This window comes from Erpetoichthys calabaricus, chromosome 5, assembly GCF_900747795.2.
Source record: "Erpetoichthys calabaricus chromosome 5, fErpCal1.3, whole genome shotgun sequence".
NCBI lineage: Eukaryota > Metazoa > Chordata > Cladistia > Polypteriformes > Polypteridae > Erpetoichthys > Erpetoichthys calabaricus.
Genome location: NC_041398.2, coordinates 62,185,562 through 62,199,910, shown reverse-complemented (window position 1 = coordinate 62,199,910; position 14,349 = coordinate 62,185,562). Strand labels below are relative to the sequence as shown.

The 14,349-nt window shown below is 39.8% G+C and overlaps 1 protein-coding gene across 1 annotated transcript in view; it reads right to left on the bottom strand.

Moving 5' to 3' along the window:
• Positions 1-14,349, bottom strand: part of polr1a (RNA polymerase I subunit A) — a 131,513-nt gene that overhangs the window by 5,068 nt on the left and 112,096 nt on the right. The window contains exon 33 of the mRNA XM_028801579.2: positions 2,869-3,033. Within this exon, the coding sequence (XP_028657412.1) occupies positions 2,869-3,033 (165 nt within the window). The remainder of the gene's footprint in view (positions 1-2,868; positions 3,034-14,349) is intronic.

The window sequence follows — 14,349 nt, the reverse complement described above, 5'->3', positions numbered from 1 at the left end:
GTTGATCAAAAAGACTAATGAATTGTTAATTTAAATAGTATGAGATCTTCAGAACAAATCAAAGAAGATTATGCTATATAACGTACTATTCTCTATCTGGAGTACTGCATACAGTTTGGATCTCCATATAAAAAAATGGCACAGCAGAGCTGGAGAAAGTCCAGAAAAGAGTAACTAGGCTAACTTGAGAACAAACCGAAGAGGCTGAACCATTTCAGTTTAAGCAAACATAGAGTAGTGGCCAAGAGTTTTGGGAATGACATAAATGTGTTTTGCAAACTTTGCAGCATCAGTTTTTGTGGTGGTAATTCACATGTTTTTGAATTATTGTGCAGAATGATCAGATGTATATTTTCATTCATTGCAAAGAGCTTTATTAGCATAAAAACTTAACTATCACAAAAACCTATTTGCTCAGTACTGGCAGCAGTGAGGCGAAGACCTTTGGACAATGGCTTTGTGTCAAGAAGGGCAGCAAAGAAGTCACTTCTTTCCAAGAAAAATATCAAGGACAGACTGAAATTCTGCAGGAAGTACAAGGATTGGACAGCAGAGGACTGGTGCAGTTATTTTTTTGGATGAATCCTCCTTCTGACTGTTTGGGACATCTGGAAAATTGATTGTCCGGAGAAGGAAAAGGTGAACGCTACCATGAGTCCGGTGTTGTGCAAATAGTGAAGCATCCTGAGACAATCCATGATTGAGGTTGATTCTCATCCGAGGGAGTGGGCCCACTCTCAATTCTGCCCAAGAACACTGCCATAAATAAAGAATGGTATCAAAACATTCTCTAAGAGCAACTTCTCCCAACAATCAAGGCGCAATTTGGTGATGATCTGTGTATATTCCAGCATGATGGAGTACAATGTCACAAGGCAAAAGTGATAAAGTGACTCAGAGATCATAACATTGAAAGTTTGAACCCGTTGCCAGGAAACTCCCCAGATCTTAATCCCATTGAGAACCTATGGTAAATTCTTAAAAAAACAGGTGAAAAAGCAGATGCCCATAAATTGTGATCAACTGCAAGCACTAAAAAGGCAAGAATGGATCACCATCAGATAGGATTTGGCGCAGAAGCTAATATCCAGCATGCCAGAGCAAATTGAAGAAGTTAAGAAGAAGGGTCAACACTGTAAATATTGCCTCTTTACATAAATTTGATTAATCTGGCAATAAAAGCCTTTGAAACTTATGAAATGTTTATAAATTTTTCTTCAGTATACCATAGAAAAGTATATAAAAAAAAAAAATCTAAAAATCCTGAAGCAGCAACATCTGTGTCACTCCCAAAACCTTTGGCCACTATTGTAACCTGAACCTGAAATGTTTGAAAATAATGAAGGGATGTCATGAGGGAGGTTCATGCCGTTCCATATAAATAAATAAATAGCCAGTCCCAGACCCTGTAGACCCTTATTGGGTGAGGGTGAATGTGTAGGCAGGCACACACCACTCTGAGGTTGATTGGATTTTTTTTTTTTTTTGCAATGTACTTTTGCAACACTGTCTGTTGTTTTAAATAACACTTAACACTGAACACTTTGCACAAACCCCTTGACCCCTTGCTGACTGTGGGTCTCCTCATTTGCCTGGCTCATCGTTGGTATGTTATCACTGGCTCCAGGTTCAACAGGCTCTTGGAAGCAAGCAGGGAAGCGTGGAGCCGACCCAGACCATCACAAGGGAATTAGTACAGTGGATCTCAGATACTACTTTAAAATAAAACTCTATAATGAGAACACAGGACATGGTTGGAAACCTATAAAGAGCAAACTTTGCACCAATAACTCCTGCAAAACTGAAGTGTTCCAATCAATGAGATGTGACTGGAGATACCCTACCCTATAAAATAGGCACACAAAGTTTACTTATGCTATTACACAAGATGCACATTCTTGTCTTTATACTATGTTTACTATAAAGTATCTGGTATAAGATACTTCAGCTGGAGTATTTCTTGTAAATAAAGGGTGCACTCACACTAGGCACGTTTGTTTGATACCGTGCCCAAGCGCGATTATCCCTACCTCCCTACTCTCCCGCTGGCCTGCACTCACACTGTGCTTAACATTCTGGGCTCGGACATGCTTTCATCATGACCATGCGACTTCATGTAAAGCCAAAACAAGATCCTAACATGGAGTGACAACATGCACGTCAAAATGATTTTATTTATTTTGTGGTTGTTTTAGAGTTGTGTAGGGCAGGACAATGCTCTACACTCTTAACAGATTTGAGTGTGCAGCATTTTGCTGTTAATCGTGGTGCATGTACGAGATTTTTTACGGAGACGAATGATATTAAGGGAGGAATTCTCAGCTTTTTTTGTCAACTACAATTCCCATTTATGTGAAAGGTAAGAATAAAAATCTGTTTTTAACTCAAAAGATATGGAATGAATTGATGTCATGTCTGTTTTCCATGTTCAGGCATATTTAGCAATCACACTGTTCCCGAATGCGACTGAACCATGCTTGGAGCCACATCTTCCAAGTGGGCCAGGGCACGATATGGTTGGCATGGCATGGAGAGATTACACTAGTCGAACTAGAATTTGCGGGGTTAAATACGGACAAACGTGCTCGGGGCACAGAATGAATTTCCAGTGTGAGTACACCTTAAGAAGCACACACTGCTTCAGCTAGCTATATACCTACCTATATAGAACACTGAAGTAATAAATTGGTGACTTCCAGTGAGGAGTTACTTCACAAGCTGATAAACTTTGCAAACTTTCTCCAAAATACTGTCATTAAATGCTGTTTACTTAAAACTGAATAATCACCAAATGTGTGAAAGACGTCAAGAAGTGCCTTTTTAAGCAGCAGTCTTTTACACACGTGCCTAATAAACACATGCTCTTACCCAACATAGCAGCTTCTTTAAGGAATTTATAACTTGTTTCAAAGGTCATCTGTTGCAGTGGGGAGGAGTTTGATTGAATCCCTAATCGATTCAGAGGTTTATAAGTTCCTTCAAAGCACATATAATCTGCAACCAATGACAAATGCCGAGGATCCACTTGAATACCTAAAAATCAAAAGATAGAGTGAATGCTAATTATTCAAAGTCTGAGTTAGTTTTGAGTATTAGCATTATAATAAAGATTCAAAAATTAATAAAACCAGGATGGAAAAAAGAAAAAGAAAAAGTCATGTGGTGCTGCAAGCAGTTTTAACACCCACCAGTGCAAGAACCTTACACCCAATCATAGTCAGACAATTAAGAATAACTAATTGACCACGTTTGCATGTCTTTGGAATGAGGCAGGAAGCCAAGATCCCTATAAAAAATGCAGGCACCATGATATCATGAAAACTGCTCACAAAATGTTCTGCAAACCAAGACTTAAATCTGGGACTTTAGAGCTTCTGGGAAGCAGGGCTAAACATTACTTCAGCACGACACATTTATTGCAACTTTAAACAGGACAAATACTGCTGTAAGGAATTAAAAATAAAATGGAAAGCATGGCTGGGAATTGATAAAACTATACTGAAGATTCAATGTAATAATAATTTTCTGAAGTGAGAGAATAGACCAGATAGAAAGTACAAAGTGACTTGATAGAGGGACAGATAAAGAAATTCCACATGTTCTGATGAGTGATCAGATTTTCAGATAGAAATAAAAAAAGTCGAATAGGAAAGTTAAAATGTGGCTTGTAAAAATTGGAACATTATGAGCCTGGAACTGTCAATCAAATCACTCAGCACGCTGTTCCTCATATACTGCCAAGGAGGAAATACACAGGACCAGCCATCTATTGGGAGGCCAGGGCTGTGAAAAATAATAGTGAGAGAGAGTATGCCATCTTTCAGAGGGGTCTAGTAGCTTTTCAACACTGTGCCAGGTGTTGATGGCATATGACATTAATGGACTTAAGGAAAGCTTGGAAGGGTTTAGACTGGTGGTGTGTGAATACAATACACTCAAGATAAAGTGGGGAAGGAAGGGCAGATTCAATAGGGAGCTATGGAGGAGAGTGGAGAGGAGGACATAGCCAAATAGGGCAGAAGGGTTAGAGCACAATGGTGTTAATTCCAGATCAGGTGCCTCGTGTATAACAGCATGCATAGAATTCACACTAAAACATGGCGTATGGACAAAAGTGGAAATGTACACACACACACACAAAAAAAATTCAGATGCACAAAACTGTGCGTAAGGCAACACACTTCAGCTCCGTAAATCCCAGTCAGCGTGAAAAGTAATGCACATGCACACACCTACCGTCCCAGCCTGACTCCTCCCAGAATTACGCCCCTCTGAATATGCAAATCAATATAAATAACCAGTTATGTTCAGTGTTTGGTGAAAAGACAATGGCAAAAGCACAAAACAGCAAGTGTGAAGTGGAGGCAAGGAAAAACATACACTTTGTTGGCTTAAGCAGTGTTATAAGCAACAAAAGGAAAGTGATGGAGTGATACAGCGTGGCGGAGACAATCGAAAGTTCAAGTTCAGAAAGTCGCACAGTGCCCAAAATTAAAAAAAAGTGGTCAGATGTCAAAGTTCAGGTGAAAAGGCAAGTCACCATCAGAGTGTCATACAAAAGTATATTAGGGCACAGAGAAAAGAAAAAAAAATATTAGGGACACAGTGAAGGGAAAAAAAAAAGATCAAAATGTAGACTTTAATCTCAAAATTTCCACTTTAATCTCGTAGTTTATTTTGTCTTTAAAGTAGAATGAAGTAAACTTCATTTTAAAATCAATGTTTAATTTACTAGAATTTCTCAAATCCCTTCATCACTATAGTTGCATGCGTTCCCACTTCCAGTCATTAATCACTACCTGCTTCTTAAACAGGCTTTCTCTTTCGTAGACAAGAGCGTGCAGGCACTGATCACGATTACATTCATGATATTACAACTCTTTAAACATTTTAGAATAGTAAGATGTATACTTACTTGATATCATTTTCATGATGAAATACATTAAAGCAGGTATTAAACATGTACGGCCACAGCGGCTTAGCGGTAGAGATGAGCTGGCACCCCCATTCAGGGATTGTTCCTGCCTTCTGCAAGATGTTTGTTGTGACATACGCAACCCTGAATGGAATAATTTAATGGAGCAGTACTGTCTCTGTCAAACGTACCAACCCCCAATTCCTGTCCTTACATTTTCTTTCTCCATGTAACCAGTTGTTACCCAATGAGCACTGTAATAAATATATAGCCAGCTGTAAGCTTAGCATGCAGATTCTTCAAAATAACATTGAAAAATCTTCGTTATACATGTTTAATTATTCTATTCATCCATGGTCACACTAGTCCCAGCAAGCATCAAACGTGAGGTAGGAACAAGTTCAAATAGACTAATGCATTGCTGAGTGGAATCCATGAAGATGCTGGTGGCTATCTTTAGGCAGCATGTGTACAGTGATCCCCCGCTATATCGCGTTTCAGCTATCGCATCCATGTAACATCGCGGATTTATTATTATTACTAGGGGGCTCCGCCCCCTGCTCACTTTCGCTCACCCACCCCCACATTTGGTTTACCGCATAAACAATTTAAAGAGATTGCTATTTTCATGGGAATTGTTACATATGCATTATTTATAATTTTTACTTTAAAACCTTAGTAAAAACAATATTTGTCCTTTATTTCCTGCCCTGGGCATGGTTAAATCTTTTTCTCGCGGGACTTATAACACTTCTCGCGTTATGAAGGGGCAGGGGTCTGAACGCACGCTAAAGAGATACGATCGGTTCATCTGCTGTCTTGCTGCTGGCCAGCTGTGTGTTGTGCTTGTTGCACTTTGCGTCTCTGCCGCTAGCGTCTGAAGGGGGGGGGGGGGGTAGTGTGTGTGAGGGCTGAACGCATGCTAAGGAGAAGTGCTTAGATCATCTGCTGGCTTGCTGCAGCTACCTGCACCTGAAGTTTGTCTACCAAAAGCATTCCAACAACTGCTATGTTAGATGTCAGTGAACTTGTTTAAAAATGTTTGTAAGTAGGGCGTGACGTGCAAAAGTCACTGTCTCGTGGGTTTTGCTTCCTAAGGTTGTAATGTCTAGTCTTGCATGTCGTCAAAGTGTCTCTCCAAGATGGTCTGGTCTCGATCGCTTCGCTCAAACCCACCGGAGGCGTGCTACGCTCCTGCCACTTCGCGTCTTTCCCGCTCATGTTGTGAAGTGGGTGGGGGTGCTGAATGCACGCCAAGCGGAAGTGAACAGATCAGCTACTGGCTTTGTGCGGCTTCTGCCAAGTTGCCTGTTCTGTTTGTCGCTCTGCGCGTTGATCATTTAAAAGCCTGTACAGCAGCTGTCCTTCTGTTTCACTGCCTTGTCTTGCGTGACATTAAAATGTCTCTCGTGGGATGTCAAATTGTCTTCTGAGAAGATCATGCCTCGTTTCCCTGGGAAGATTTTTTTTTTTTTTTATAATAGAGAGATGTTACTCATATCCTTAGAACAACATCCACATATCATGTGTGTTTACAAAGTGTGTTTTAATAAGTTTACATTGTTTAAAGCGTGTGGGAGGGGTATTTTAAGGCTTAAACTATTAAAAAAATGTTTATTTATATGGTCTTTCTATATTGCGGATTTTCACCTATCGCTGATGGGTCTGGAACGTAACATCCGCAATAGGCAGGGGATCACTGTATCCCGATAATCCTGTGCGTTGAGAATGTGTGGGAATTTACGGCAAGTTTAGTTTTTATACATTGCAAGGTGAGCGTGGAAACGGGCGTACACAACATTTTTGTGCATACGCACTGTTGATGCATGAGGCGCCAGGAAGATGAAAACTTGAGGCTTGGTCTCTTGACATCCCAAAAAAAAAAAAAAAAAATTGAATTCAGTGACCTGATTTCAGACCAATATTTAGTTAGAGGGGGTAGTGGCAGAATAGAATTAATTAAATTAAAAACAAAGTACAATATTAATTTTGCTAATGGCAAGAAAACATTGAAAAGAAACTGAAGTATTGAGCAGTTTTTAAAGGCTCATGCATCTTGGCAAACGTAATGATAGTAGTCAGAGTAAACATCAGAAGATGAAGCAAAATATCACCTCCTAAATATTTCAGACTATTAGATAAAGGGATAATAGACAGAATTTGTGATAAATATCATTAAGAAAAACAGAAGACTTGGTCCAAATAATTTTGCAACTGGACAAAGCTTCAAAAGACGAACAGTTCTAACACACAGAAGATATAAGACACAGCATTACTATACAACTATATTACATTACATTACTGAAACTGAAATGGGGCTGGAAGCTGGGAATTACAGATGGAAATTGAAAGCAGTTTGAGAGATAAAATGAAGTGCAAAATGTGGAGACAGAGAGCAGCCATGCCTAGCTCAACCAACTAATGGGAGGGGAAACAATATTTTAGAACTGGTCAGGAGGACTGCAGAAGGAGAATACAGAGCCTTAACTAAATGTACAAAACCCATACCAAAAACCATTTTGTCCTTAACTTGACATAAGAATTGCCAACTTATGTGGTTGAAAACCTTCTCAGCATTAAAGGAAAGATGAGCAGCAGGGATTAAGAGGGAGGAAACTGAATAAATAATATGTATAAGTCTGTGCATATTATTAGAGGCTAATCGAGAGAGTATGTTGCCTCACTGGTCAGGATGGATTCATTTACTAATGACTTTCTGTAAGTGATGGGCCAGAACTTTCGCTAATAATTCAGTGTCTGTGTTAATAAGAGAGGGGTCTGTAACTAACATACCGTATTTACTCGTGTAAAACGCGCACCCTAATTTTTACATAGAAAATCACGAAAAAATTTGCCCCGTGTACGACGCACATTGTGATTGTATAGGAAGAGTTTAGGGCACGTTTTCTGCGAAATGCCCTTCTGTTTTTGTTGCATGACGAAAGAGTGAGCAAGCGAGAGAGAGAGAGGGAACGAGCGAGAGAGAGTGCGCAAGCAAGAGAGAGACAGCGAGGGAACGAGCGAGAGAGAACAAGCAAGAGAGAGTGTGCGAGCAAGAGAGAGAGCATGAGGGAACGAGCAAGAGAGAGAGAGAGAGAGAGAGCGAGGGAATGAGCGAGAGAGAGTGCACGCAAGCGAGTCCAAGAAGAAGTAAACATTACAGAAAAAAATTTCCTCGTGTATGACGCGCACCTGATTTTCTAATGCTAATTTCTGGGAAAAAACATGCGCGTGGTACACGGGTAAATACGGTAATATAGGGTCTTTACCTCACTTTAAAAGTGAAGTCATAACTGCCTTGCTAATTCTAGAAGAGAAGCTTGTTCCTGTCTAAGATGGGGAAGTAGAGGGTTATCCAAGAATGATTTAATATCAGGGGAGTGGCACTAGAAGTGCCAATAAACAGTTTGGAATAATTTAGAAGTGTAGTATTAATTATCTGGGGATAGTTTCAATTTTAGCCAGACTTGGTGCAGATAGAAGGTATGGAGGCAAAAAAGGCATTTTTCTTGATTCTATTGGCCACCAAGACATAAGAGCGAGTTCCTAGTACAATGAGTTAAGAATTAATCGTTCAGAACTAAAATGCCTTTCAGCTCAGACTTTGTGTTAGCAATTAAACGTTCACTCACAAGAGGGTATGATCTTTACAGGGATGACAGGTTAGATTCAAAGTCCTTTAATGAAGATTAGTATGTGCCAGATGTGGCACAGCAGGGCATCTTAAATCACAGGCTGTTGTTTATCCCACCTGTTACTATCCTGAAGCTGTTACCCATAATCCTTGTTGTGGGGCATCCAGTAAATTTAGTCATGATGCAGACATTAAATTACTTGATAACCAAAAAATAAGGTGTATAATTAGACCAAGAAATAAAACCAGACCCTCCACCAGGGGCACCTGTAATAGAAACTTAATTCAAATTAAAACAAAAAATATATCACCAGTTCAGAAAGAAGTATGCAGTTTTAAATGCTGCTTATCAAACATTCACTCTCTTGTAAATAAAACTGTTCTGATAAATGACATCATATTAAGTACAAAATCTGATCTGTGTCTTCTCACTGAAACCTGGCTTAGTAAATCTGATACTGTTCCCCTAACTGAGGCATCACCAGATGGATACTCGGTCCTTCATAAGTCTATAGAGATTCTGGTCAAGGAGGAGGCCTTGGAATAATTCATTGTAACAAAATGCAAATCACTCCTACAAATTTTGGTGACTTCACATTCTTTGAGGTATTCATTTTAAATATTAAAACAGATTCCAACACAATAGTCTTGCTAGTCTACAGACCACCAGGGCCATATTCATTGTTCATGACTGAATTTAGGAACCTTTTATCTGATTTGGCTATAAATTATGATCACATAGTGTTGATGGGGGATTTTAATGTACACATTGATGTGGAAACTGACACTTTAAGCAAATGTTTTACTTATTTGTTAAATTCAGTAGGATTATTAGATTGTCAACTCATAACCATAACCACACATTAGATTTAATTATAACTTACAAAGTTGAAACTCAAAATTTAAATATTACTCCATTAAATTATTTCTGATAACTATTTAATTACATTTGATTTGATTCTGCATTTACCAATACACTCATAGATTAAAACAAAGACAGTGCGAGATCAAGACTGTAATTCTGTTTTAAAATGTAGATACTTTGAGTAACTCGAGTGTAATTGTGGAAAATCATTTAGATCAGTTAACAACAAATGTAAACGTGGAAAAAAACTTAGATCTTGTTGTTTTAATAGGCACTAACTCGTGTTGTAAATGACATTCTGATATTCTCTGATGAAGGTAAATCCACTGTAATTATGTTGTTAGACTTAAGCGAAGCGTTTGACACCATTGACCATTCTACTTTACTGAACAGGCTAGAAAATGACGTTGGGCTCACAGGCACTGTGCTCACCTGGTTTAGTTCTTATTTATCAAATCGATTCCAATATGTACAGAAATGTGCTGACAGTACTCCATCATTATACACAAAAGTGAGAAACGGGGTCCCGCTGTTCTCAGTACTGGGACCATTACTGTTTTCACTTTACATGCTTCCACTGGGATCTATCATTAGAAAACATCATGTTAATTTTCACTTGTACGCAGATGACACCCAGGTATACCTTTCTTTTAGATCAAATGAAGTTTATCCAATGTTGTCTTTAATTAGTTGTGTTAGTGAATTAAAGGAGTGGATGGATGAGAACTACTTGTCTTTAAACACAGAACAAACAGATACATAAATTAGTGGAGGGAATGATGCTGATCGCAACAATATTTTGTCAGCATTTAACTCTGTTGGAATCACCATTAATTTTACTGAATCAGCCCACAATCTAGGAGTTGTCTTTGTAATGTGCGCTTTAAATCACATGCTAGAGTCAAACTTGTCCAAATCATGTTTCTTCCATCTTAATGTTGGAAAATAAGGCGCTTTCTAAACAAGCAGGATTCTGAGAAAATCCTTACACTGGCTCCCGGTTAAGTTTAAGGCAGATTTCAAAATTCTCCTGTTAATATATAAAGCCTTAAATGGCCAAGGTCCAGCTTACTTATCTGTGCTTATCATGACTAACAAACCAGAGTGCACATTAGGATCCCAAGATGCTGGTCTGCTTATGAGTCCAAAGATTAATAAAATAACAGTGGGAGGTCAAGCTTTTAGTTACAGAGCCCCTAAACTGTGGAATGGTCTGCCAGCTACAATAAGAAATGCCCCTGCAGTCTCAGCTTTCAAATCCCGGCTGAACACTCACTACTTTAGTTTAGCATACCCAGACAAAAGCTGCTGATTAACTGTACAGACTGCATCTCTGTTGTTAGCCATTAGCACTAAAACATAAGTAATATGATAGTTATGATTTGATGCTAACCTTTACCTATTCTGTTTCTCTTCTCGGTACTCAAATGTGGCACTTAGTGCCACTGCTCACCTGCCAAGTTGTTTTGCCTGCCTAAGGTAAAGTCATCTCTGATGGAGGATTGCAGGAATCGTCGGGTAGAGGGGTCTTTTCATTGGATTGGCTGGCCAAGCGCTGTCTCAGCTGTGGAATGGCTTTTTCTTTTCTTCATTATGTAAAGCACTTTGAGCTACATTTTTTGCATGAAAATGTGCTATATAAATAAATGTTGTTGTTGTTGTTGTTGTTGTAGAGGGAGGTACCTTGATGGCAGTTGTCTCCAGGACTCTAAACAAATTCAAATCCTATTATGTGATATTATCTACTGTTAAATTCTGCACTGTAATTTTTTTTTTATTATATTGTAATGAGGATTACTTGTGTCCTCTTTTGTATATTGTGTTGTATCGACCCCCTTCTTTTTGACACCCACTGCATGCCCAACCTACCTGGAAAGGGGTCTCTCTTTGAACTGCTTTTACTAAGGTTTCTTCCATTTTTTCCCTACTAGGGTTTTTTTGGGAGTTTTTCCTTGTCTTCTTAGAGAGTCAAGGCTGGAGGACTGTCAAGAGGCAGGGCCTGTTCAAGCCTATTGCGGCACTTCTTGTGTGAATTTGGGCTATACAAAAATAAATTGTATTGTATTGTATTGTATTGTATTGTATTGTACGAGGGTTGTCTGGGTTCCGCACGGAATTTTATCGTTTGTTGAGTGTCAGCCTGTCGAAACCGGTTCTGCTGTGTAGAGGGATTATTCAAGTGGTTGCATGTTTTTGTTCAGATGTTTTGCTCCCTCTCTTCCTTCAGAATGAACAGGAGAAACAAACGAACTGAGAGTGCGCAGCCGGCGAAGCTCCCGACTCCGTGCATGCGTGACTTTCGCGTGATGATTGTTTACGACTTTTCTGATGGTTTAACAGCTAAAGAGTGCTGCCAAAAACTTTCTCGCATCTTCAAGAAGAATACTCCAAAGAAGACGATGGTTTTTAAGTGGTTCCAGCGCTTCAGCATAGGCCACTTCAACTTTGACGATGAAGAACGTGAACCGAAACCGCGAAGTTCGACTGATGGCAGAAATGCTGATCGTGTGAAGGAGTTCCTGGAAGAAGATGGTCGTGTGACCATCAGGAAAATTGCCCTGGAACTTGGGATGACCCAGTATGCTGTTGACACCATCATTCGACGAGATCTTGGCTTTACAAAGAAATGTGCCCGATGGGCTCCAAGGCTGCTGACTGTGGAACAAAAGCAAGCTCGCGTGGAATGGTGCAAGTTTTTCCTTGACAAGTTCAACAATGGCCAATCGAGTACTTTCAAGATGATCACCACTGGAGACGAGACCTGGATCTACAATTTGGACCCTGAAACAAAGAGCCAGAGCATGGTTTGGTCGAAAAAAGGGGCGCTGCCACCACTCAAAGCTCAGCGAATCCGCTCGGTGAAACGCACCATGTTTGCCATCTTTTTCAACATCGATGGCATTGTCGCGTCAATTCCGCTGATGGAGAGGAAAACTGTGACCTCAGTGGTACACCACTCAGTGCCTGCCTGAGGTTTTTTTTTGCGACGGCTAGAGGCCAGTCCAAGAACTTGCGAAGGCACTTTTTGCATCATGACAATGCGCCAGCCCACACGGCTAATGCGACGAAGCATTTCATTGAAGAAAGTGGTGTCAATGTTTTGAACCCGCCACCCTACTCGCCTGATCTTGCACCATGTGACTTTTGGCTCTTCCCGAAGGTGAAAGAACCCCTGTGAGGCCACAACTTCGAAACTCGAGAGGAACTGATTGCAGCTGTCAAAGAACAGCTGGACAACCTCCCAAAGACAGCCTTCGCGAGTGTTTTGCGGCGTGGGTCAGAAGAGCCCAAAAGTGCATTGATGTTGGCGGTGAATACTTGGAAAAAGTTTAAAAAGGATCGAAGTACATGAGAAAAACAGAAATAAAAATCCTTGGCTACTTATTTCGAGTGATTCCGCGCGGAACCCAGACAACCCTCGTATGTGGGGAAAGAGATCAGAAAGCCGCAAATAAAGTCTTTGTCTAATAGAATAGCACCACCATTATCCACAACACTCAATACTGAACGCTAGAAACTTAATTAGCTATAGAGCAAGATGTTTGCAAAAAAAAAATATGAGAACACAAGAAACGGAAGGTGCAATTTCAAATTTTTAAATCTATGGTTTGATAAAGCAGATGAGACTAATGAGGCATCTGAAACTAAAGGAGCAAGAGTAAGTGAAAAGAAAATATCAATATGGGAGTGTGAATTCTGACAGGAAGAGAAAAAAAATCTGAGGGAAGAGTGGTATAAACAAAACAATTGAATTAAGATGAGCAGTAAAAAGTGTGTGTGGGGGGGTCAAGCTAAAGTTAGAAAATGGAACAAACCTTAACAAAACTGATAATGTCTCTCAATGTACTCTCCATCTTTCTCAATAAACTTGCTCCACTTGCCTGACAGTGCCTGGATTCCAGCAGAATAAAAGCTTTTGTCTTGTCCTCGCAACCACTCCTGCACCACAGTTATTGTCGAACACTACATGCCAAGGTGTACTACAGTCACTCGTGCACATTACTGTGACTTGCTGGAGACCAATGTGAAGCCTGCTATTTGATCCAAGCGGCGGGGACTTCTGTCTCAAGGTGTGCCCTTTTGTTGCAAGACAATGCCCGCCCACACACTGCTAAGAACACCAAGGCTTGTCTGGAGAAACTGAAGTTTGAGGAATTGTCACATCCTCCTTATTCCCCAAATTTGGCACTGTGAGATTTCCACCTTTTTGGACTACTAAAAAACATCTAGTTGGTCGTTGATTCACGACAGATGACTATGTGAAGAAAGCGGTGCAACAGTGGTTGTGAGGACAATATAAAACCTTTTATTCTGCTGGAATCCAGGCACTTCCAGGCAGGTGGCGCAAATGCATTGAGAAATGTGGTGACTACACTGAGAAATTACATCATCAGTATTGTTGAGGTTCGTTCCATTTTTAATAAATCTCATTTTCTAACTTTAGCTTGACTCCCCCCTCACACATAAATAAAATATGGGGTGAGAAGTGCGCTTGCCAACAGACGATGGACATCTGTCAAACATTGAATTTAGTGAAGCATCTGCATCAATGCCAACCAGGCATAGTCAAGAGAATTTAAGTAGGCAAGTAAAAAAAGGGGCAAAAACTAGAGAAAGGGTAGTAAATGCAACACCTGGTGACCCACAGTGATACTGTAAATGCCATGAGGCAGCCACCCCCTATACCAAAAAAAAACCAATCAAACAGGTAAACAATGCAAAAGTTCTCCAATTGATCAGGGTGTATGTAAAAATGGGATACTTAACATCAACATTGTATAAAGAAGAAAAAAAGATAATTCAAAAAAGGTTCTTGACCACACAAGTTTTTAGTAAGTTTATAAACTGAAAGGCGCCATTTCTAGGCCATAACTTGAATGTGAATTTGAATAACAATGTGCTACATAAAATCAACGTGAGCAATTTAACTTGAAT